Source organism: Oncorhynchus mykiss, chromosome 15 (assembly GCF_057628025.1).
Source record: "Oncorhynchus mykiss isolate SJ-2025 chromosome 15, ASM5762802v1, whole genome shotgun sequence".
NCBI classification, from domain to species: domain Eukaryota; kingdom Metazoa; phylum Chordata; class Actinopteri; order Salmoniformes; family Salmonidae; genus Oncorhynchus; species Oncorhynchus mykiss.
In genome coordinates, this window is record NC_143036.1 from 73,861,076 (window position 1) to 73,886,589 (window position 25,514).

A 25,514-nucleotide genomic window follows, 5' to 3' on the forward strand; every position below is an offset into this window, starting at 1 on the left:
TCGTTTACGGCAGCCCCCCCGTACCTCTCTGATTGTATCCGAAGCATCTTTCTCTCTTGCCTGAGGTCCATATGAAAGCATTACAGACAACACGTTGGTCCAATAAGACGTTATAATTGATAAATACACATACACACACAATCAGTCCTGAATGCCAACATTAAGACATAACAACATGATGGTCCAATAAGACGTTATAATTGATAAATACACATACACACACAATCAGTCCTGAATGCCAACATTAAGACATAACAACATGAACACATACAGAAACTATATGCTAAATCAAGTCTTCCACATTCATGGTCAGTGCATTAATTAAAAGATGCCCCACAATAAATAACCCACTGTTCTGAATGGTGGGCACTCCAAAAAAACAATACTTCCTTTGAACAACATCAGATAAGCGAGGGACACTTCTGGCAATGCTATACTGGCTAGCACAGGAGGCTGGTGATTGGAATGGTATCAAATGTGTTTATTGTGTTCAACGTCATTCCATAAATTCCGATCCAGCCATTACTATGAACCCGTCCTCCCCAATGAAGGTGCCACCAGCCGCCTGTGCAGGCTATAGTTGCCGCCATCAACACTGCAGACCTCTGGGGAAAAAGAGCAAGGCAACATCTGTTATTTCACTGGTCCACACATATGTCTGAAGAACTCTTTTGGGACACATTTGTTTGAAGAGTGTATGGCTCTTGTCAAAGGTAGTGCACTATAAAGGGGGTAGGGTTCCACTTGGGACATAAGCCAAGTGACGTTGATTGACTACTACTGACTCTGGGAACGTCGTCTTCTTATTATAGGAGACACATGCTATAACATGTCTTTGCTGTCATCTGTCTGTGTAAAGGGAGGGAGGAATAGACAGACGTGTGTTGAGGCAAGTGAAATAACAGATGCTGCCTTACGCTTTTTCCCAGAGGTCTGCGGTGCTGATGAAGGTGACTCGAGCCAGCACAGGCGGCTGGTGGCACCTTGATTGTTTCATAAATGTATCTCCTCAGGATGTGTCTGATGTAGTGGTGGAAGGTTGTCAAGGTTGTGCTGAACTCATCTTCAAGGGAGAAATGTATCCGCCCAAGCAAGCTTCCATGATTACATCACTCCTCTGGACCTCCTCTTGAGATAAGAGAGAAATTACATTCTTAATTAAAGTTTTCATGCCTGCCTCAAACCAGTAGTATCCTGTTGTAGTGGCAGAGTCGGCTGTCGTTGTATTAATTGTCTGCTTCATAGTCATATAACAGATGGTTATATAACAGGCAGTTGGTCTGAGTTGATTGTGTCCCCATGTCAGTCCTGTCTTTTCCAACATTACAGAAACAATGTATTTCCAATCCGCTGTATGTGGAAGGAAGCCATGTGGAAAAGCCTGAGAAACTGGGAGGAAAGCTAACACAAAAAACATGTTTTGGCAAAAAAATACAGTCTAATATCCATGTACTAAAACAAAAGCATCATATCTCAAACAATGGACTGTTTAAGTGTTCAGGTAGGGACATCTTTTTCTTAGGGAAAGCTGTGGAACCTGTGAGATGTGACATACTGAGAATTTAAACGCAATTTAAACGCATCTCTTATAGGTTGGGATTTTAAACGATCAAATTTATGTAAATTCCACTCAAGCAAAAAAACAAGAACCGAGGATTGTAAAACTGAAGATAAACCGTTAGGTTCTTATCTTGATCTTGTTAAATCAATGTCAAGACACCTGCCCTAAAAATAAAACCTCTGACTCTGCTGACTTTATAAAGGAAAAATCTACTTACTGTGACTGAGACATGTGCTTGTTCCACCTAGCTATCTTAAGATGGCTGCACTAACTAAGTAACTCTGGGTGAGAGTGTCTGCTAAAGGACTCAAGGGTCAAATGTAAATGTCTTCTTTCCCAAACCTACAACAGATTCCACAAGACCTGTGTCCAAGGTATCGCGGTATTGAAAACAAAACAACAGCGTATACTTCCCCCTCTCGCCCCGACATTACCTTGAAATGGGCTTTTAATGTGTGTTTAAATTATTTAATGAGAGGCACACCCATGGCTACCCATTCACCCATGGCTACCCATGGCTACCCATGGCGAAGTGCTCTAATCCACCAAGAGCTTTAGTAATGTTATCTGGAGAGAGGGAGAGAGGGAGAGAGATAGACAGAGACTATGTCTGTCTCTGTGGTCTTACAGAACACTCCACAACAAATTTTAATGATGGCCGGTGTGTGTGTGTGTGTGTGTGTGTGTGTGTGTGTGTGTGTGTGTGTGTGTGTGTGTGTGTGTGTGTGTGTGTGTGTGTGTGTGTGTGTGTGTGTGTGTGTCATATGTTCATTAGCAGTCGACTCATGTTATAAAACTATGCCTGAAGGAGACTGCCAGCCTCCTCTGTTTGGGAGATATACATGTGCGCTTACACAGTCATACATTCCAACAGTTTGAAGCAGCCAGGTCTGAGTAATCATTAACATTCAGTAGTAATTACTATATCTGTTGTTTGTGAGCTTCTTCCTCCTCCTCCTCCTCCTCTTGCTACTCCTCCTCCTCTTCCTCTTCCTCTTCCACCTCCTCCTCCTCTTCCTACTCCTCCTTCTCTTCCTCCTCCTCCTCCTCTTCCTCCTCCTCCTCCTCTTCCTCCTCCTCCAACAGCCTGACACTCTATGAGGACAGGACAGGCTAGGAGCTGGGCTGGAGGCGGGCCAGTTACTCAGCACTGGAGAAACGGGTTTCTCTCCTCCTCGCCTGCCTGCCTGCCCGTCTGCACAGAACAGAGCAGAGGAGCTGTGTCATGTGTAATTTAATACCAGACGCAGGCTGACTGAGCCTCACTGCACACAGAGAGCCCCCTCACAGCCTGAGAGGCAGGCAGGAGAGGCAGGCAGGCTAAGCAGGCAGACTTCCAGGGTCCGGCTCAGCCCTCCATGACAGGACAAAGAGCAGGGGATGAGGGACCGACCAGAGCCCTAGTGAAGGACCGACCAGAGCCCTAGTGAAGGACCGACCAGAGCCCTAGTGAAGGACCGACCAGAGCCCTAGTGAAGGACCGACCAGAGCCCTAGTGAAGGACCGACCAGAGCCCTAGTGAAGGACCGACCAGAGCCCTAGTGAAGGACCAACCAGAGCCCTAGTGAAGGACCGACCAGAGCCCTAGTGGACCCATCAACGTCTCCCTCTCCCCGTGGCCAGGTACCAGAACCTCCCCCCCCTCTCTCTCTCTCTGTTCTGTTTCCTCTGTTACAGTAGTACAGTCACAGTGTTGAAGGCAGCCAGTAGTGTAATGGAGATTTACTGTACTAGAATGGGCAGTAGCAGCACTTTCCTAAAGAGAACAGAACAGCACAGAATTCTGCACTGTAAGAGGTTTTAGATATGCCACTGTAAGGGGTTTTAGATATGTCACTGTAAGAGGTTTTAAACATGCCACTGTAAGAGGTTTTAAACATGCCACTGTAAGAGGTTTTAGACATGCCACTGTAAGAGGTTTTAAACATGCCACTGTAAGAGGTTTTAAACATGCCACTGTAAGAGGTTTTAAACATGCCACTGTAAGAGGTTTTAGATATGCCACTGTAAGAGGTTTTAAACATGCCACTGTAAGAGGTTTTAAACATGCCACTGTAAGAGGTTTTAAACATGCCACTGTAAGAGGTTTTAGACATGCCACTGTAAGAGGTTTTAGACATGCCACTGTAAGAGGTTTTAGACATGCCACTGTAAGAGGTTTTAGACATGCCTGCTTGCACTCATTGCCTATTGATTATTTTGTCCAGGACATATTGCAATTTAAGCTGTTGCCTTTTTTTCTTAAGTGGAAAACTTTCTCTTGTAAGAAGAGAAGTGTATGTGCTGTTTGTGCACTTGAGGTGTAAATGTCTCTGGCCGTGTTCCAATGCAATCACCGTACTTTCTCCCTCTGGGAATGCTGGGAAGAACAGGGCTCTGGTAAACATCCCCTGTCACAGTTTCTTTCTCTAGATAATAACGCTGGGTTCAAGGCTTCAGGGCACTTTCTGATACACCAGTTTTCTGAAACGAGAGGAAGTGTGTGGTAAAGGATCATACTGAAGGTTTTTAAGGATTAGTGGTCAGTGCTGTATGTTTCTGTTGGAATGTTCTCTCTGGGGGTCGGAATGCCACCCTAAAGCCAAGAGGGGATACACCGCATGAAGCACGGGAACCCTAAAGCCAAGAGGGGATACACCGCATGAAGCACTGGAACCCTAAAGCCAAGAGGGGATACACCGCATGAAGCACTGCAACCCTAAAGCCAAGAGGGGATACACCGTATGAAGCACTGCAACCCTAAAGCCAAGAGGGGATACACCGCATGAAGCACTGCAACCCTAAAGCCAAGAGGGGATACACTGCATGAAGCACTGCATCACTTCACCCTATTTTTTCAGTCATTTCTGGAAGAGCAAGAATAACATAGAGCTTTCAATGATCCCTGTGATAAATACAATTTGACATGTATTTATTTGATAAACTTCCCCCCTGCCTGCATGCTTGTGAGAGAGAGTTCAAGTGTTCTAATTAGAGCTCCATGCTGTGTAAGCGTTCTCTGAGGATTGTGCTATGGGGAACAGATACAGACTATGTCTGCCTCCCAAATGCCCATAGGGCTCTGGTCAGAAGTAGTGCACTGCGTGGGGAATAGGGTGCCATTTGGGACACACTGACTGAACACCTCAGGCAACCTGAAAGGAAACTCAGTCAGATCAGGTCACGGTCGGGAATGAGTTTGGTTTGGGTGGCAGCAGGGTCGACTGGGAAATGAAAATAAAATCTCCGGTACAGTACAGTCCTTGTGTTCTGCACCACTTCCTATGGACGTTGTTTCCTCTCTGTTTCCATCCCCAGTGCCCTGTTCTGTGTTAGTGAAGCATTGAGATGCAGGCTGTGTAGGCAGCCAGCCTGCACTGTAGCTTTAAGGCTGCCTGCTGCTATAACGAGGCTGTTCACTGATCCATCCAGGTGCTGCTAGGGGAACGACCTACAGTGGGTTTAGCATTATAATACTCCTTTGGGGTGGTTCACTTGCACGACAACCAAGAATTACAGTCTAGAATAGACCGACAACATGGAGTCTATGTTGAGACAACGTTGTGTGGCGGTTGTGTGTTTGATGTTCTTTCACATCAACTTGAGTTCCTCAGTTCAAGCACTTTGGTTGGACAGCGAGGAACCGACAGCGTACAGTGGGCTTTCCTTTGCATCACTAGACAGCTCAACACACACGGCCCAGTCTGCCTCCTGTTGGTAAGTGCTGTGTGTGTTGTGTTGAAGCCTGTGTGACCCCAGCTGTCTCTGTTAACTCTATCAGCAGCATCATACTGGGTTCTCCAGCCCCCGCCGAGCTCCAGCTCTTTAGCTGTACAGTGCATTAGTCTCACTCCCCACGGCTCTCAGGTTGTGTCAGACGGTTCATTTGCACTTTGACCAGCATGCCTGATGCCTGACTCCAGATAGAGGTACATAACATCTGTTATTACCACAGGGAATTGGTCTGGGATGGAGGTTGGCCAGTGAATTACAGTGCAGAACATTACTCAGTACCACTGCTACCTGGTTTTACACAGATACTCCCTACACCCAACACATGGCTATGTAAATGCATTGATTATTTAGATTTTTTCAGATTTCAAACTTTTACTGGTATTATCATTTTCCTGCAGAGCACATTCTAGTAGCATGAGATTATTGCGTTAAAATACAGCTGATCTTTGTAAACCCTGTGTGTGTTGTACTGTGTGTGTGTGTGTGTCTATAGTTTTGTTTAATGTTGTGTTAGTGTACGTAAGTTGTTTTGTCTGAAACGTTGTTCCCTCTGCTGCTATTGGACCAGGTTTCTCTTGGAAATTAGATGTTATTTCAATGGAGAAAAAAACGGTATAAATAAAGGTTTAATTAAAATATTACAAAAATTGAAGGACTCTTAAACATAAAAATGTTTTCTGAAAGGGAATTTATGCATAAACATTATAAAATGAAAAGAAACACACTTCACCTGCACGATAAAACGTCTTTCAGTTGAACAGTACAGTGAGTGAGGTGAGTGAGTGAGTGAGTGAGTGAGTGAGTGAGTGAGTGAGTGAGTGAGTGAGTGAGTGAGTGAGTGAGTGATTGAATGAGTGAGTGAGTGAGTGAGTGAGTGAGTGAGTGAGGTGAGTGAGTGAGGTGAGGTGAGTGAGGTAGTGAGTGAGTGAGTGAGTGAGTGATTGAATGAGTGAGTGAGTGAGTGAGTGAGGTGAGTGAGTGAGTGAGTGAGTGATTGAATGAGTGAGTGAGTGAGTGAGTGAGTGAGTGAGGTGAGGTGAGTGAGTGAGTGAGTGAGTGAGTGGAGTGAGTGAGTGAGTGAGTGAGTGAGAGAGTGAGTGAGTGAGTGAGTGAGGTAGTGAGTGAGTGAGTGAGTGAGTGATTGAATGAGTGAGTGAGTGAGTGAGTGAGTGAGGTGAGTGAGTGAGTGAGTGAGTGATTGAATGAGTGAGTGAGTGAGGTGAGTGAGGTGAGTGAGTGAGGTGAGTGAGGTGAGTGAGTGAGTGAGTGAGTGAGTGAGGTGAGTGAGTGAGTGAGTGAGTGAGTGAGTGAGTGAGTGAGTGAGTGATTGAATGAGTGAGTGAGTGAGTGAGTGAGGTGAGTGAGTGAGTGAGTGAGTGATTGAATGAGTGAGTGAGTGAGTGAGTGAGTGAGTGAGTGAGTGAGGTGAGTGAGTGAGTGAGTGAGTGAGTGAGTGAGTGAGTGAGTGGGTGAGTGAGTGAGTGAGTGAGTGAGGTGAGTGAGTGAGTGAGTGAGTGGGTGAGTGAGTGAGTGAGTGAGTGAGTGAGTGAGGTGAGTGAGTGAGTGAGTGAGTGAGTGAGTGAGTGAGTGAGGTGAGTGAGTGAGTGAGTGAGTGAGTGGGTGAGTGAGTGAGTGAGTGAGTGAAGGAGTGAGTGAGGTAAGTGAGTGAGTGAGTGAGTGAGGTGAGTGAGTGAGTGAGTGAGTGAGTGAGTGAGTGAGGTGAGTGAGTGAGTGAGTGAGTGAGGTGAGTGAGTGAGTGAGTGAGTGAGTGAGTGAGTGAGTGAGGTGAGGTGAGTGAGTGAGTGAGTGAGTGAGTGAGTGAGTGAGTGAGTGAGTGAGTGAGGTGAGTGAGTGAGTGAGTGAGGTGAGTGAGTGAGTGAGTGAGTGAGTGAGTGAGTGAGTGAGTGAGTGAGTGAGTGAGGTGAGTGAGTGAGTGAGTGAGTGAGTGAGTGAGTGAGTGTGTGGCTATGCCAGCCTGGTCTGTTATAGCTGAATGGGCCCGGAGCTAGATGGCCTGGGCATTGGGCTGGGCCGAGTATGGGCCGAAGTTGTGCCGGAACTGGGCCAGAGCTGGGCAGACCAGAGGGGGGGTTAGAGGCCCCAAAGCTTTGCCATGTGCACTCCATATGGGAGAGTGTGTGTTTACACTGGCAGAGGCACGGCCGGGCGCTAACAGTGCTTACGTGGAGAGAGACTAACTTACAACAAACTGTCTGAATGGCCCTAGATGGCAGTCATCTTTGTGTTATAATGGTTTATTTTCAGGGAGCAGATTAAATACCCACAAGTCTCTTGTTTTCATATTGTCCCTAAGGGAGTGGCTACAGTGGACGGATGGATTGAGATCTCACTAGTGTAGCTTTGCTGCGTGTTTGCTTGCTAGGTAGGATACTATAGGGCAAAGTGTTCTCAGACTGAAGAATTCTCTAACTCATTGTGTCTATAAACTCAATGTTTACACTACCTCTTCTCCATCTCTCCCTGTGACTGGACTGTTCCACTGTGGAAGGCTGTGGGGGAGGAGGAGGGGGGGTGATACAGTTGGACTGGCTCACTGTAGCAGGAGATGGAGGGTGTTGTCTGGCAGACATTATGGCTGCTGCCTCACATCACACTTGGGACTAATGAGTCAATACTGTACAGGCCCATCGCTGGTGGGGGTGAAAACACACACACACACACACACACACACACACACACACACACACACACACACACACACACACACACACACACACACACACACACACACACACACACACACACACACACACACACACACACACACACACACACAGCAAGCAGAGCCAGACACACTGCTACATAACGTTGAGCTAGGTTTGTCATCATTGCTAAACCATAAAAGTGGATTCATGTTTCCTCTGGGGAAGTTTTGCCCGTACTGTAACCTGGGTTGGACCTTATAAATCTAGGTCAACATGAGGAAGATATTATTGTTTTCCTGGTAGAATAGCATATATCCTGGGAACCATATTTGAATGGCATACATATAACTACTAAATATATACATGATCATTAAGATAATAATAGACTCAGGTTAATTCCATTCAGCTACACACAGCCTTCCCTCAGGTTAATTCCATTCAGCTACACACAGCCTTCCCTCGGGTTAATTCCATTCAGCTACACACAGCCTTCCCTCAGGGTAATTCCATTCAGCTACACACAGCCTTCCCTCAGGTTAATTCCATTCAGCTACACACAGCCTTCCCTCAGGTTAATTCCATTCAGCTACACACAGCCTTCCCTCAGTGTAATTCCATTCAGCTACACACAGCCTTCCCTCAGGGTAATTCCATTCAGCTACACACAGCCTTCCCTCAGGGTAATTCCATTCAGCTACACACAGCCTTCCCTCAGGGTAATTCCATTCAGCTACACACAGCCTTCCCTCGGGGTAATTCCATTCAGCTACACACAGCCTTCCCTTGGGGTAATTCCATTCAGCTACACACAGCCTTCCCTTGGGGTAATTCCATTCAGCTACACACAGCCTTCCCTCAGGGTAATTCCATTCAGCTACACACAGCCTTCCCTCAGGTTAATTCCATTCAGCTACACAGAGCCTTCCCTCAGGGTAATTCCATTCAGCTACACACAGCCTTCCCTTGGGGTAATTCCATTCAGCTACACACAGCCTTCCCTCAGGTTAATTCCATTCAGCTACACACAGCCTTCCCGCAGGTTAATTCCATTCAGCTACACACAGCCTTCCCTCAGTGTAATTCCATTCAGCTACACACAGCCTTCCCTCAGGGTAATTCCATTCAGCTACACACAGCCTTCCCTCAGGTTAATTCCATTTAGCTACACACAGCCTTCCCTGAGGTTAATTCCATTCAGCTACACAGAGCCTTCCCTCAGGGTAATTCCATTCAGCTACACAGAGCCTTCCCTCAGGGTATTCCATTCAGCTACACACAGCCTTCCCTCAGGGTAATTCCATTCAGCTACACACAGCCTTCCCTTGGGGTAATTCCATTCAGCTACACACAGCCTTCCCTCAGGGTAATTCCATTCAGCTACACACAGCCTTCCCTTGGGGTAATTCCATTCAGCTACACACAGCCTTCCCTCAGGGTAATTCCATTCAGCTACACACAGCCTTCCCTTGGGGTAATTCCATTCAGCTACACACAGCCTTCCCTTGGGGTAATTCCATTCAGCTACACACAGCCTTCCCTTGGGGTAATTCCATTCAGCTACACACAGCCTTCCCTCAGGGTAATTCCATTCAGCTACACACAGCCTTCCCTCAGGTTAATTCCATTCAGCTACACAGAGCCTTCCCTCAGGGTAATTCCATTCAGCTACACACAGCCTTCCCTTGGGGTAATTCCATTCAGCTACACACAGCCTTCCCTTGGGGTAATTCCATTCAGCTACACACAGCCTTCCCTTGGGGTAATTCCATTCAGCTACACACAGCCTTCCCTCACGGTAATTCCATTCAGCTACACACAGCCTTCCCTTGGGGTAATTCCATTCAGCTACACACAGCCTTCCCTTGGGGTAATTCCATTCAGCTACACAGAGCCTTCCCTCAGGGTAATTCCATTCAGCTACACACAGCCTTCCCTTGGGGTAATTCCATTCAGCTACACAGAGCCTTCAATTGGGGTAAGGTAGTTAGGGAGGTCTTTACAGCCGCCATGTTTATCAGAGTATGTTTACAGGAGTGGACGTACACAGACATGTAAACTTCCTCCTCTTTGATGAATGTTCGTGAGGCTTTCAGCCTAGTGTACAGATGAATTACTGACTGGAGAGAGCGAGAGCGAGAGCGAGAGAGAAGAGCAGACCGCCACCAGGTTTTGTGTTGGGAAGAGAGGAACAGAGAGATAGGAGAAGAGAGGAGGGGAACAAAGAGATAGGAGAAGAGAGGAGGGGAACAGAGAGATAGGAGAAGGGAGGAGAGGAACAGAGAGATAGGAGAAGGGAGGAGAGGAACAGAGAGGTAGGAGAAGGGAGGAGAGGAACAGAGAGATAAGAGAAGGGAGAAGAGAAACAGAGAGATAGAAGAAGGGAGGATAGGAACTGAGAGAGAAGACTGAGGAACAAAGGAAATGGGGCACTGTTCCATGACAGTGTTTTAACTCTCTCTCTGTTTGATAGACTATCATATAACATGCTTTATGTTTGTTTCTCTCCATCATTCTTCCTATCCCTCCCTTTCTTCCTCTCTATCCCTTCCTTTCCCTCTCCTCCTGAACAATGAACTCTCCACTTAACTCTCTCTCTCTCTCTCACACAGCTGTAGCCAGCCTTCCCTGGCACCAGCAGAAACCCAAGGTCATCTCTGATTGCACAAGGCCATCCCTCTCCCCTTCCCTCCCTCTTGTTCCAGTCTTGCCACTCCCCCATCTCCCAGTGGTGGCATTGGAGCTCCCAGGATGCGGCTGCTCAGCGCTCTGCTGCTCCTCCTGCTCCTCAGGTCCACTGAGCCCAGGAAGGGTGGACGGAACAGAGAAAGGGGCAGGGCCCGGGGTAAAGGCAGGGCCAATGCTGTCAAACGCCAAACCTCTGAATGCAAGGAATACATGGAGGCCGGAGAGAAATACCTGGACTGTCAGGACCGCCAGCTGACCGGGGTGCAACAGCACTGGCCTGAAGACATCCACCACCTCCTGCTGGCCCGCAACAAGATCCAGGTGCTCAGAGACAACACCTTCTCCCAGTTCAAGAACCTAAAGAGTCTGGATCTACAACAGAATGAGCTCTACATGGTGGAGGAGGAGGCGTTCGCAGGGCTGGGACAGCTCACTACTCTGCTTCTTCAGCACAACCAGATGAAGACAGCTTCTGAGGAGCACCTGCTGCCCTTGCCAAACCTCCGCTACCTGCGTCTCTATGACAACCCCTGGGACTGCCGGTGCTCGCTGGATAGTCTGGTCAGGACCCTGCAGGTGCCCAGCAACCGTAACCTAGGGAACTACGCCAAGTGTTCGGAGCCGGACGCGCTGAGAGGTCAGAAGCTGAAGAAGATGAGGCCAGAGCTGCTGTGTGCTGAGGATGGGGAGGGCCATCTGCCAGGGCAGAAACCTCAGGAGGGGCAGGGCAGTCTGCCCAAACCACCTCCCATCAAGAAGTACCCTGATGCCAACTCCTTGTGCCACACCTACATGTTCCCCAAACCTATGCTGGACTGCAAGAGCAAAGGTAAGCTATGAGCCAACCAAGCTTGTCTCCCTTTCATTTGTTTGTGTGACCTGTGTGAAGAATTTCCTCCTTGGAGGACATTGGCATCTTGTATTCTGGTCTTTCAGAACACTGGAGTGAGTTATTGGGGTTCTCAGGGCCATGGGTTCCTCGACCAAGATGAATCTCTACTGAAACAGCTTTTTAGTCCAAGATTAGGACTAGTATGGGTCAGGGAAACCGGCCCTCTGTGTATGAGTCACATGTCCATCTGAAATCTCTGGGCATTGTTCACTACACATGGTTGTTGTGAGGACTTTTGGAACAGTATGGAGGAGAGGCTGGCTACTGGATACTCCAGATCTGTGGTTGATAAGGACTACTTTCTAAATGTGTTCTCGATAATTTCCCTGAATCAGAATGTGGTAGGAGACGACTGTAAACCGAGAGGCCTTAGAGTGACGGCTTGCAGCGTGGAAACCGTGGAAACCATCATGTAACGTTAGACACAAAGGGACCAAGGGAAAATATGGAGTCTAATTTCTGTCTCCCGTCCAGACTCTCACATCTGGTGCCGTTTCTGTGCTATGTATAACTGCCACATTAAAACTGCTATCAGGACTATAACCTCTAGAGAGATTAGCTTTCAATATTGTTTTTCAAATAGTCATTAGGCCCAGACCCATGGGACTGACTACAAATCCTCCTGCATGGAGTCCATATTGTGTGGGGACTGCTTTTGTTTGAGCTCCAAAATACAACATGAATAGTCCCTTCATATGGATTTAGTATAGACGTGGCAGTATGGTCATGAATAGTCTCTTCATATGGATTTAGTAAAGACGTGGCAGTATGGTCATGAATAGTCTCTTCATGTGGATTTAGTATAGACGTGGCAGTATGGTCATGAATAGTCTCTTCATGTGGATTTAGTATAGACGTGGCAGTATGGTCATGAATAGTCCCTTCATATTGATTTAGTATAGACGTGGCAGTATGGTCATGAATAGTCTCTTCATATGGATTTAGTATAGACGTGGCAGTATGGTCATGAATAGTCCCTTCATACTTATTTAGTATAGACGTGGCAGTATGGTCATGAATAGTCCCTTCCTATTGATTTAGTATAGACGTGGCAGTATGGTCATGAATAGTCCCTTCATACTTATTTAGTATAGACGTGGCAGTATGGTCATGAATAGTCCCTTCATACTTATTTAGTATAGACGTGGCAGTATGGTCATGAATAGTCCCTTCATATTGATTTAGTATAGACGTGGCAGTATGGTCATGAATAGTCTCTTCATATGGATTTAGTATAGACGTGGCAGTATGGTCATGAATAGTCCCTTCATATTGATTTAGTATAGACGTGGCAGTATGGTCATGAATAGTCTCTTCATATTGATTTAGTATAGACGTGGCAGTATGGTCATGAATAGTCCCTTCATACTTATTTAGTATAGACGTGGCAGTATGGTCATGAATAGTCCCTTCATACTTATTTAGTATAGACGTGGCAGTATGGTCATGAATAGTCCCTTCATATTGATTTAGTATAGACGTGGCAGTATGGTCATGAATAGTCCCTTCATACTTATTTAGTATAGACGTGGCAGTATGGTCATGAATAGTCCCTTCATACTTATTTAGTATAGACGTGGCAGTATGGTCATGAATAGTCCCTTCATACTTATTTAGTATAGACGTGGCAGTATGGTCATGAATAGTCTCTTCATACTTATTTAGTATAGACGTGGCAGTATGGTCATGAATAGTCCCTTCATACTTATTTAGTATAGACGTGGCAGTATGGTCATGAATAGTCCCTTCATACTTATTTAGTATAGACGTGGCAGTATGGTCATGAATAGTCCCTTCATATGGATTTAGTATAGACGTGGCAGTATGGTCATGAATAGTCCCTTCATACTTATTTAGTATAGATGTGGCAGTATAGTCATGAATAGTCTCTTCATATTGATTTAGTATAGACGTGGCAGTATGGTCATGAATAGTCCCTTCATATTTATTTAGTATAGACGTGGCAGTATGGTCATGAATAGTCTCTTCATATTGATTTAGTATAGACGTGGCAGTATAGTCATGAATAGTCTCTTCATATTGATTTAGTATAGACGTGGCAGTATGGTCATGAATAGTCCCTTCATACTTATTTAGTATAGACGTGGCAGTATGGTCATGAATAGTCCCTTCATACTTATTTAGTATAGACGTGGCAGTATGGTCATGAATAGTCCCTTCATACTTATTTAGTATAGACGTGGCAGTATGGTCATGAATAGTCTCTTCATATTGATTTAGTATAGACGTGGCAGTATGGTCATGAATAGTCCCTTCATACTTATTTAGTATAGACGTGGCAGTATGGTCATGAATAGTCCCTTCATACTTATTTAGTATAGACGTGGCAGTATGGTCATGAATAGTCTCTTCATATTGATTTAGTATAGACGTGGCAGTATAGTCATGAATAGTCTCTTCATATTGATTTAGTATAGACGTGGCAGTATGGTCATGAATAGTCCCTTCATACTTATTTAGTGTGGACGTGGCAGTATGGTCATGAATAGTCCCTTCATACTTATTTAGTATAGACGTGGCAGTATGGTCATGAATAGTCCCTTCATACTTATTTAGTATAGACGTGGCAGTATGGTCATGAATAGTCCCTTCATACTTATTTAGTATAGACGTGGCAGTATGGTCATGAATAGTCCCTTCATATGGATTTAGTATAGACGTGGCAGTATGGTCATGAATAGTCTCTTCATATGGATTTAGTATAGACGTGGCAGTATGGTCATGAATAGTCCCTTCATACTTATTTAGTGTGGACGTGGCAGTATGGTCATGAATAGTCCCTTCATACTTATTTAGTATAGACGTGGCAGTATGGTCATGAATAGTCCCTTCATACTTATTTAGTATAGACGTGGCAGTATGGTCATGAATAGTCCCTTCATACTTATTTAGTATAGACGTGGCAGTATGGTCATGAATAGTCCCTTCATATGGATTTAGTATAGACGTGGCAGTATGGTCATGAATAGTCTCTTCATATGGATTTAGTATAGACGTGGCAGTATGGTCATGAATAGTCCCTTCATACTTATTTAGTATAGACGTGGCAGTATGGTCATGAATAGTCCCTTCATACTTATTTAGTATAGACGTGGCAGTATGGTCATGAATAGTCCCTTCATATGGATTTAGTATAGACGTGGCAGTATGGTCATGAATAGTCCCTTCATACTTATTTAGTATAGACGTGGCAGTATGGTCATGAATAGTCCCTTCATACTTATTTAGTATAGACGTGGCAGTATGGTCATGAATAGTCCCTTCATACTGATTTAGTATAGACGTGGCAGTATGGTCATGAATAGTCCCTTCATACTTATTTAGTATAGAAGTGGCAGCACTCTGATGTATTGTTCTACTGTATATTTATGACGTCACAGTGAACTGGCCCTTTGATCAAGATGATGAATGACAGTCATATAATGATGTACTGTCCCTATCCTGTCCCCAGAAAGCCATTTGTCAGAGTGCAGTTAAACGTGCAAGAAGCAGCAACACTGGTCTCTCTATTCTACTGTCGCCATATAAAAGATCCCCATGTTCAGCTGGAGGAAACTATTTCTCTTCCCCTCTGGAAAGGCTTTCAATCAGTCCTTTATCTGAACCTCACTAGATCATCTCACTGGTCATACCCTCCCTCCCTCCCTCCCTCCCTCCCTCCCTCCCTCCCTCCCTCCCTCCCTCCCTCCCTCCCTCCCTCCCTCCCTCCCTCACTCCCTCCCTCCCTCTCTATCTCTCTTTCTCTCAATCCCTCTCTCATCTGTGAATTCAGAGCCTTAATATACTGTAACTAATAACTGACCAGAGGTCATTACACTGGAAACAAAGTCTCATTTGTAAACACTGGAAATGTCCCTACAGTACACTACCGAACTGTGCGGGAGCAAGACAGAATGTATCTAACCACAAATAAATAATCTCTGTGGTACATACATGATATGTGGGAGAATATGTCAGAGTGCATGTACTTTCTAGATAAATGTCGTCCAGGCAAGATGACGCCTGATTTAGTCCTGATCTATCATTAGCAGAACAGTTGAGTCAGCATATGGAGAGTTGGCCTGCTTGTCATCTCTGTAAAGCCTAACCTCCTCTTCTGACATTATATCATGGTTTCTTGGAGTTCCTGTAACCGATGGCCGGGTGTTTTGTCAGCTGACACATTCTGGGGGAGTCAGGATGTGTAGCAGAGAGGGAGTCATATTCTGCTGGTAGTCTCCTCTCCTCCACAGCATGATGGGTAATATTCTGCTGGTAGTCTGCTCTCCTTCACAGCATGATGGGTAATATTCTGCTGGTAGTCTCCTCTCCTCCACAGCATGCTGGGTAATATTCTGCTGGTAGTCTCCTCTCCTCCACAGCATGATGGGTAATATTCTGCTGGTGGTCTCCTCTCCTCCACAGCATGATGGGTAATATTCTGCTGGTGGTCTCCTCTCCTCCACAGCATGATGGGTAATATTCTGCTGGTAGTCTCCTCTCCTCCACAGTATGATGGGTAATATTCTGCTGGTAGTCTCCTCTCCTCCACAGCATGATGGGTAATATTCTGCAGCTGTTCTGTTGTTACGTCAGTCACTGACAGCTTCAGTAATTAGACTGGCAAGTTAGTCTAGCGGCCAGCCATCTAAACTTCTAGTAAGCATGGTCAAATTGCAGACCGGTGGGCCCCCGTTGATTTTGTTAGTCACTCTCACTCAGATATCATCTTAAAAACTGCAAACATTTCTCTAAACCCTATGGCAAAATGAGTAGAATTGCATGGAATTTGTTATAAAATTACTAAATCTTCTCTCCGCCCCATGACAAAATGTCACTTAGGGCCCCCAAAAGGCTAGGGCCAGCTCTGACTGTATGAGTGGGTATGGATATAGGGCCAGCTCTGACTGTATGAGTGGGTATGGATATAGGGCCAGCTCTGACTGTATGAGTGGGTATGGATATAGGGCCAGCTCTGACTGTATGAGTGGGTATGGATATAGGGCCTGCTCTGACTGTATGAGTGGGTATGGATATAGGGCCAGCTCTGACTGTATGAGTGGGTATGGATATAGGGCAGGCTCTGACTGTATGAGTGGGTAGGGATATAGGGCAGGCTCTGACTGTGGCCCCTCATGATGAGTTCAGATTCTTTCTGAAAACTGTTATGGCTGAACGACCTTGACTTCTCCCAACATCCCAACCATCTGCATGTTTCCCCACTCACTGCTGTAGTCTGAACTAAAGCATATCACAGGTGTTGTGAGGCAGGGGTTCGATAGATAGGGGAAAGAGAGAACATCTCCCATGTGTCCCAAATGGCACCCTATTCCCTACATAGTGCACTACTTTTAACCAGAGCGCTACCATGACCCATAGGGATATGGACAAAAGTAATGTACTATCTAGTGAATCATGTCATTGAGAATGCTAACTTCGGGCTCTGTTGTTGTGAATGCTCCAGCAACCTCATCTAAAAGCCATGGAGCGTTAATCTCCTTTCCTTACAGTGGAGGATGATGGATGTCCTATGCTGTTATGATATTAGAACAGATGTCTGTCGTTAAGGTCTGTGATAGTTCCTTCAGCTGAATGATGAATAAACCGTGCTCAGAATGTGGCAAACTGGAAGCAGTCCAAGACTGTACGTGGATTTTGACAAACACAGAAAGGTCCTGTGTCCTTCATGAAATTAAAAATGAAGGTTTTCCACCCCACCACAGCTCGGTTCATTCTCAGCTGAGCGCTGTCATTGTGAACATGACTTAGAAAACGGGTTCCAAAGACATCATTCATTATGAATTGTTAGTAGAAGTTGTATGCATTTTGGGACCACCCACTTCGTCTTCATGTCTTAGTCTTTATTTTAAACTCTAGATTGAGACCAATGGCTCTTGCAGAAGTTTTCCTTCTATGGTAAAGGCTGCTGGCGATCACAAAAAAAAAGACAGAAGCTCTCAGAGGTCTTTTCAGCCTGTGGGAGACCCTGTTTCATACGTTAACCTTCATGTTTCAAACCCTTCAAAGACTAAGGTCAACCCAGAGTGCTGTGAATAACAGTCCTGCTTGGCACAGACATCCTTCAAAGACTAAGGTCAACCCAGAGTGCTGTGAATAACAGTCCTGCTTGGCACAGACATCCTTCAAAGACTAAGGTCAACCCAGAGTGCTGTGAATAACAGTCCTGCTTGGCACAGACATCCTTCAAAGGCTAAGGTCAACCCAGAGTGCTGTGAATAACAGTCCTGCTTGGCACAGACATCCTTCAAAGGCTAAGGTCAACCCAGAGTGCTGTGAATAACAGTCCTGCTTGGCACAGACATCCTTCAAAGGCTAAGGTCAACCCAGAGTGCTGTGAATAACAGTCCTGCTTGGCACAGACATCCTTCAAAGGCTAAGGTCAACCCAGAGTGCTGTGAATAACAGTCCTGCTTGGCACAGACATCCTTCAAAGGCTAAGGTCAACCCAGAGTGCTGTGAATAACAGTCCTGCTTGGCACAGACATCCTTCAAAGACTAAGGTCAACCCAGAGTGCTGTGAATAACAGTCCTGCTTGGCACAGACATCCTTCAAAGACTAAGGTCAACCCAGAGTGCTGTGAATAACAGTCCTGCTTGGCACAGACATCCTTCAAAGGCTAAGGTCAACCCAGAGTGCTGTGAATAACAGTCCTGCTTGGCACAGACATCCTTCAAAGGCTAAGGTCAACCCAGAGTGCTGTGAATAACAGTCCTGCTTGGCACAGACATCCTTCAAAGACTAAGGTCAACCCAGAGTGCTGTGAATAACAGTCCTGCTTGGCACAGACATCCTTCAAAGACTAAGGTCAACCCAGAGTGCTGTGAATAACAGTCCTGCTTGGCACAGACATCCTTCAAAGGCTAAGGTCAACCCAGAGTGCTGTGAATAACAGTCCTGCTTGGCACAGACATCCTTCAAAGGCTAAGGTCAACCCAGAGTGCTGTGAATAACAGTCCTGCTTGGCACAGACATCCTTCAAAGGCTAAGGTCAACCCAGAGTGCTGTGAATAACAGTCCTGCTTGGCACAGACATCCTTCAAAGACTAAGGTCAACCCAGAGTGCTGTGAATAACAGTCCTGCTTGGCACAGACATCCTTCAAAGGCTAAGGTCAACCCAGAGTGCTGTGAATAACAGTCCTGCTTGGCACAGACATCCTTCAAAGACTAAGGTCAACCCAGAGTGCTGTGAATAACAGTCCTGCTTGGCACAGACATACAACATGGCTACAGAGGGACTATAGAAAGGGGAGGCCATCTTGATATTCCCAGAGCACACTCGGAATTTACATATGTAGGAATCCAAATTTCATTGGGTTTAAATAATCACATATGTCCCAAAGTTCCTTGTGTGTCCGCTTATGTTTTTGTTCATGTTTTCATGCAGTATGATAGCTAGCTGATTTGGCCATTGTAAACATTTCTGGGTAAGCCATTAACCTTTCACTGACCTCCATATTCTCCCTCTCTGTCTAACCCCCCCACCCCCCCCACCCCCTCCAGAACTGAAGAACATCCCCTCAAGTCTCCCGTCAGACATTGTGAGGATGGACTTGTCCAGTAACAACATCACTCAGCTCCGGCCCAAGGAGTTTGTTGCTGCCAGGGACCTGAAGCTTCTCAACCTCAGCAGTAACAGTCTGGATCAGATCGACACAGGTGAGGAGAGAACATACACTTCCTTCAAACAGCACAATCATTGTGGATGTGTGCCAAGTCATGCTGCAGAGAGGATCAGATCTCACAACACCTGAAGAAGGGTTTAATAAGATACAGCAATCTGAGATATATATGCTTTTTGTTAAATATGTTTTGATTTGTGACTTACAGTAGTGAGTGCATACACTTCCTTACTGGTCCCCCATTGTAATCGAGCCCACACTGGACCTGCAAAGAAAGAGGTCAAAAGAGGAATCAGAGGAGGACCTTGACCTTTAGTCCATTCATCACAAAATGGAGGCATGGCTTTATTTCCTCCTGAAATAGAATTGTTAGAATCCCTGGGGTAATGTGGAAAAAGAGGCAGAAGAAAGACAAATATAAAAACTCACATACTTTATATACCATACCAGTACTTTATATACCATACCAGTACTTTATATACCATACCAGTACTTTATGTACCATACTAATACTTTATATACCATACCAGTACTTTATATAACATTCCAGTATACCATATACCATACCAGTACTTTATATACCATACCAGTACTTTATATACCATACCAGTACTTTATATACCATACCAGTACTTTATATACCATAACAGTACTTTATATACCATACCAGTACTTTATATACCATACCAGTACTTTATATACCATACCAGTACTTTATATACCATACCAGTACTTTATATACCATACCAGTATACCATATACCATACCAGTATACCATATAGCATACCAGTACTTTATATACCATACCAGTACTTTATATACCATACCAGTATACCATATACCATATCAGTATACCATATACCATACCAGTATACCATATACCATACCAGTATACCATATACCATACCAGTATACCATATACCATACCAGGCAGCGTTGAGTCTGGATCAATTCCACACATAGATAAAAACCCTTAACTCTCATTAGCTTCTCACACGGATTAATCTGACTTAAAGGAGCCTACGATGCCATAAACCTGCTCCATCTTCTCACACGGATGAATCTGACTTAAAGGAGCCTACGATGTCATAAACCTGCTCCATCTTCTCACACGGATGAATCTGACTTAAAGGAGCCTACGATGCCATAAACCTGCTCCAGCTTCTCACACGGATGAATCTGACTTAAAGGAGCCTACGATGTCATAAACCTGCTCCATCTTCTCACACGGATGAATCTGACTTAAAGGAGCCTACGATGTCATAAACCTGCTCCATCTTCTCACACGGATGAATCTGACTTAAAGGAGCCTACGATGTCATAAACCTGCTCCATCTTCTCACACGGATGAATCTGACTTAAAGGAGCCTACGATGTCATAAACCTGCTCCATCTTCTCACACGGATGAATCTGACTTAAAGGAGCCTACGATGTCATAAACCTGCTCCATCTTCTCACACGGATGAATCTGACTTAAAGGAGCCTACGATGTCATAAACCTGCTCCATCTTCTCACACGGATGAATCTGACTTAAAGGAGCCTACGATGTCATAAACCTGCTCCATCTTCTCACACGGATGAATCTGACTTAAAGGAGCCTACGATGTCATAAACCTGCTCCATCTTCTCACACGGATGAATCTGACTTAACGGAGCCTACGATGCCATAAACCTGCTCCATCTTCTCACACGGATGAATCTGACTTAAAGGAGCCTACGATGTCATAAACCTGCTCCATCTTCTCACACGGATGAATCTGACTTAAAGGAGCCTACGATGCCATAAACCTGCTCCATCTTCTCACACGGATGAATCTGACTTAAAGGAGCCTACGATGTCATAAACCTGCTCCATCTTCTCACACGGATGAATCTGACTTAAAGGAGCCTACGATGCCATAAACCTGCTCCATCTTCTCACACGGATGAATCTGACTTAAAGGAGCCTACGATGTCATAAACGTGCTCCATCTTCTCACACGGATGAATCTGACTTAAAGGAGCCTACGATGTCATAAACCTGCTCCATCTTCTCACACGGATGAATCTGACTTAAAGGAGCCTACGATGCCATAAACCTGCTCCATCTTCTCACACGGATGAATCTGACTTAAAGGAGCCTACGATGCCATAAACCTGCTCCATCTCGTTTGTAGAACCAACAAGGTTCTCTATTTGCTGAGGAATCACTACACTACCTTCTAGTTCTGTTACGTTTGAGAACTGGGAAAAAACGCTGTCTCATTATTCCTAGGCTCACAAGAACTGGTCACATAGCCAGGAAGCTTTGCCACGGAAGGAAAATAGTTCCCTTATCATTAATTATTGCAGAACATGTGCCAGCAATTGACATTAGAGTATTTCCCTGAGTTGTTAACAAGTAATTAATGGTGGTTAATTCCGACCAACTATGACAACCAGTACTGTACACATAGTCATTAACTACCATGATCGAGGAGAAAGAATAAGAAAGAAATAGCCTGTTATGGATGAAAAGCCAATCCGTTCTGGACAGAGAAAGCAACTGCAAATTGAACACAATTCTCATGAAGTATTCACAAAATGCTCTCTCAGTTTTCTCAGGGACTAAGCTCTGTAGCAAGCACAAACTGGTTTAAAAAATAGACCAGAATTGTTGTCTCATTGAGTTGCACAGACAAACCAGTAGAAACCGGACAGTAATTCTCATGAGTATGATAAGAGCATAATCTGAGGGGGTTTGTGGGAGTGGTAAAAGGAGGGTCACTCTGGAGACAGTGCTAAATACAGTAGGCCTATCTGTCTTTATGGTGCTAGCTTGCACTGCCACCATTACTCAGGGATACACTGCAGGAAACACATCTTAAAGATGTCTGCTAGCTATTAGGCACATCGTAGCCACATCAACAGGCTAACTTAAGCTTGAATTAGAGCTGAGACTAGGTGATAGGGAGAGCACTGGTCAAAGTTAATATCAGCATGTGTTTGAAGACGAGGTGCTGAAAATGCAGTCTGAAATTAGTTATGGAAGCTGTTACTCTTTCTCGTGTTACAGTGGAACATTAGTTCCCGGTAATAATTCAGTATTCATGTCCGTTAGTGGACATTACTTCCATTGAAACTTTCCACTGAGTGCTACTGTATAAGATGAATTGAAGTAGTAACTGACCTCTAACCCCAACTTCCTCTCTCCCTTGTCCCCCCTCTTCAGCTGCATCCACTGGGCACCTGTACCTGTCCAGTAGGAATTTCTTCCACTGAGACTTGTGCTATAAGATTCATTGAAATTTCCTGTCCCTCTAACTAACCCTTAACATCCTGCATTTCTCCCCCTCTCCATAGCTGCGTTTGCGGGCCTCCTGTACCTGCGAGAGCTGGACCTGTCCAACAACAGCCTGCACTACTTCCAGTACGGAGTGTTGGAGGACCTGTACTTCCTCAGGATGCTGAATCTGGGGGATAACCCCTGGGTCTGTGACTACAACATCCACTACCTGATCTACTGGCTGAAGCATCACCCCGGGGTGGCCTACTCTGGCCTAATCTGCACCGAGCCTCAGGAGTTCAGGGGCTGGCCCGTGGAGAATTATGTCAAGACCTACAACGGAGAGTGTCCCAAGGATAAGGATCCACAGCCAGGGAAGGGTGATACAGGACAGGGACAGACGGCTCAGGTGCTAGTGGCCGAGACAGAGGAGGCGGAGATGGAGCTTCTGCCGAAGCCTCTGAGAGACCCCAGACCAAAGAAATACGAGGTCACCAGGTTGACTTAATAGGACAGAGTTGGAAATTAGAAGAGAACTGTTGTTGTTGTTTTCTATTATCACAGAACATTCCAATTCAGTCTTTCAGATTTTTTTTTTACTTTCGAATTCCCAGCAGCATGACCAATGCAGGATAGTTGGATTCCCACCAGCATGACCAATGCAGGACAGCTGGATTCCCAACAGCATGACCAATGCAGGACAGCTGGATTCCCAACAGCATGACCAATGCAGGACAGCTGGATTCCCAACAGCATGACCAATGCAGGACAGCTGGATTCCCAACAGCATGACCAATGCAGGACAGCTGGATTCCCAACAGCATGACCAATGCAGGACAGTTGGATTCCCAACAGCATGACCAATGCAGGACAGTTGGATTCCCAACAGCATGACCAATGCAGGACAGCTGAATTCCCAACAGCATGACCAATGCAGGACAGCTGGATTCCCAACAGCATGACCAATGCAGGACAGCTGGATTCCCAACAGGATAACCAATGCAGGACAGTTGGATTCCCAACAGCATGACCAATGCAGGACAGCTGGATTCCCAACAGGATAACCAATGCAGGACAGCTGGATTCCCAACAGCATGACCAATGCAGGACAGTTGGATTCCCAACAGCATGACCAATGCAGGACAGCTGGATTCCCAACAGGATAACCAATACAGGACAGTTGAATTCCCAACAGCATGACCAATGCAGGACAGTTGGATTCCCACCAGCATGACCAATGCAGGACAGCTGGATTCCCAACAGCATGACCAATGCAGGACAGCTGGATTCCCAACAGCATGACCAATGCAGGACAGCTGGATTCCCAACAGCATGACCAATGCAGGACAGTTGTTGCTGTTTTCGTTACAATAATATTTCATTGTGGATATACTTTTTTGAAAAAGTAGAGGTTGATATATTTTTTACGATTTCCAATTGTTAGTTACAGTGTTGTCCCATCGCTGCAACTCCTGTACGGACTAGGGAGAAGCGAAGGTCGAGAGCCATGAGTCCTCCGAAGCACCAATATGTCAGAGGAAACATCATATAGCTGGTGACCGAAGTCAACATGCATGCACGCAGCTACCACAAGGAGTCACTAGAGAGCAACGGGACAAGGACATCCCAGCCGGCCAAACCCTCCCTAACCCAAACAATTGTGCGCCGCCTCATGGTCGCGGCCGGCTGCGACACAGCCCGGGATCGAACCCAGATCTGTATTGACTCCTCATATAGATGGGAGGCCCGAGGTACATTTCTTCTAAATGTATGATTTAGACAATCTGTTCATGAAATAAAAGCCGTTTTTTTCCCTGAAATTAATGAGGTTTACATTACTAACACACACTTCACTAATCCTAAAGGGATTTAGGCACATCCTTCCCCTAACCCCTTCAACTATCTGTTAGATCTGTGATGCTTCACCATAAAACATGGAGCGTCTTCGGGTCAGTTCAAAACAGCTGTTCCACGGCATTACTACCTCTTCCTCTCCACACTACCTCTTCCTCTCCACACTACCTCTTCCTCTCCACACTACCTCTTCCTCTCCACACTACCTCCTCCTCTCCACACTACCTCTTCCTCTCCACACTACCTCTTCCTCTCCACACTACCTCTTCCTCTCCACACTACCTCTTCCTCTCCACACTACCTCTTCCTCTCCACACTACCTCTTCCTCTCTGCACCTCAGCACATGAAGCTGAGGAGTTAGACATGGACCCGCTGAAGACCTAAAGTACATTTAGTCAGTCCACACGATCCTGAACAGAAACCGATGTCTTGGTTCATACACACCATAAGTCATTCACACATGCAGGGATTGTGGGCCATCTGATGTATGTGGTGGGTTTCTATAGTGACACGTGTCCTGAATGATCCTGAAGGTCCCATGTTAGCCAGCGGAGCCCTGTGACATCACAGGAGTCAGACATGACTCTGATGTTCTAAGCAGTATTGTGAGCATCTCAGTGAGCCAGGATACGTCCAACGATAGTATGCACAGCTGTTACTCTCAGAGCTTTCTCACATTTAGGAAACGTGTTGTTTGGCATGTCAGAAAAAGAGGGGGGAAACTATCTTCTTCAGTCAAGCTGTCCAATTATCTGATGTTCTGCTATCTGAGGAGAGAGTCTGAAGATCACTGCCTGCGAATGTCTATTTAAAAACATTTGAACATTTTCTTGGTCACATACACATGGTTAAGCAGATGTTATTGCGAGTGTAGCGAAATGCTTATGCTTCTAGTTCTGACAGTGCAGTAATATCTACAGGTAATCTAACAATTCCACAACAACTACCTAATACACCCAAATCTAAGTAAAGGAATGGAATAAGAATATATACATATAAATATATGGATGAGCAATGACCGAGTGGCAGAGGCAAGATGCAATAGATGGTATAAAATACAGTATATACATATGAGACGAGAAATGCAAGATATGTAAACATTATTAAAGTGACTAGTGATCCATTTATTAAAGTGGCCAATGATTTCAAGTCTGTATGTAGGCAGCAGCCTCACTGTGTTAGTGGTGGCTGTTTAACAGTCTGATGGCCTTGAGATAGAAGCTGTTTTCCAGTCTCTCGGTCTCAGGTTTAAT

At 45.4% G+C, this 25,514-nt stretch overlaps 1 protein-coding gene across 1 annotated transcript; it reads left to right on the forward strand.

Moving 5' to 3' along the window:
- Positions 1 to 2,753: 2,753 nt before the first annotated feature.
- LOC110531893 (leucine-rich repeat-containing protein 17) lies at positions 2,754 to 24,226 on the forward strand. The gene is made up of 4 exons (XM_090201133.1): positions 2,754 to 3,184; positions 10,551 to 11,455; positions 19,042 to 19,197; positions 22,484 to 24,226. Exons 2-4 carry the CDS (start codon positions 10,690 to 10,692, stop codon positions 22,912 to 22,914), a joined length of 1,353 nt encoding a protein of 450 aa, XP_090057259.1. The 5' UTR covers positions 2,754 to 3,184; positions 10,551 to 10,689; the 3' UTR covers positions 22,915 to 24,226.
- The last annotated feature ends 1,288 nt before the right edge of the window (positions 24,227 to 25,514 follow it).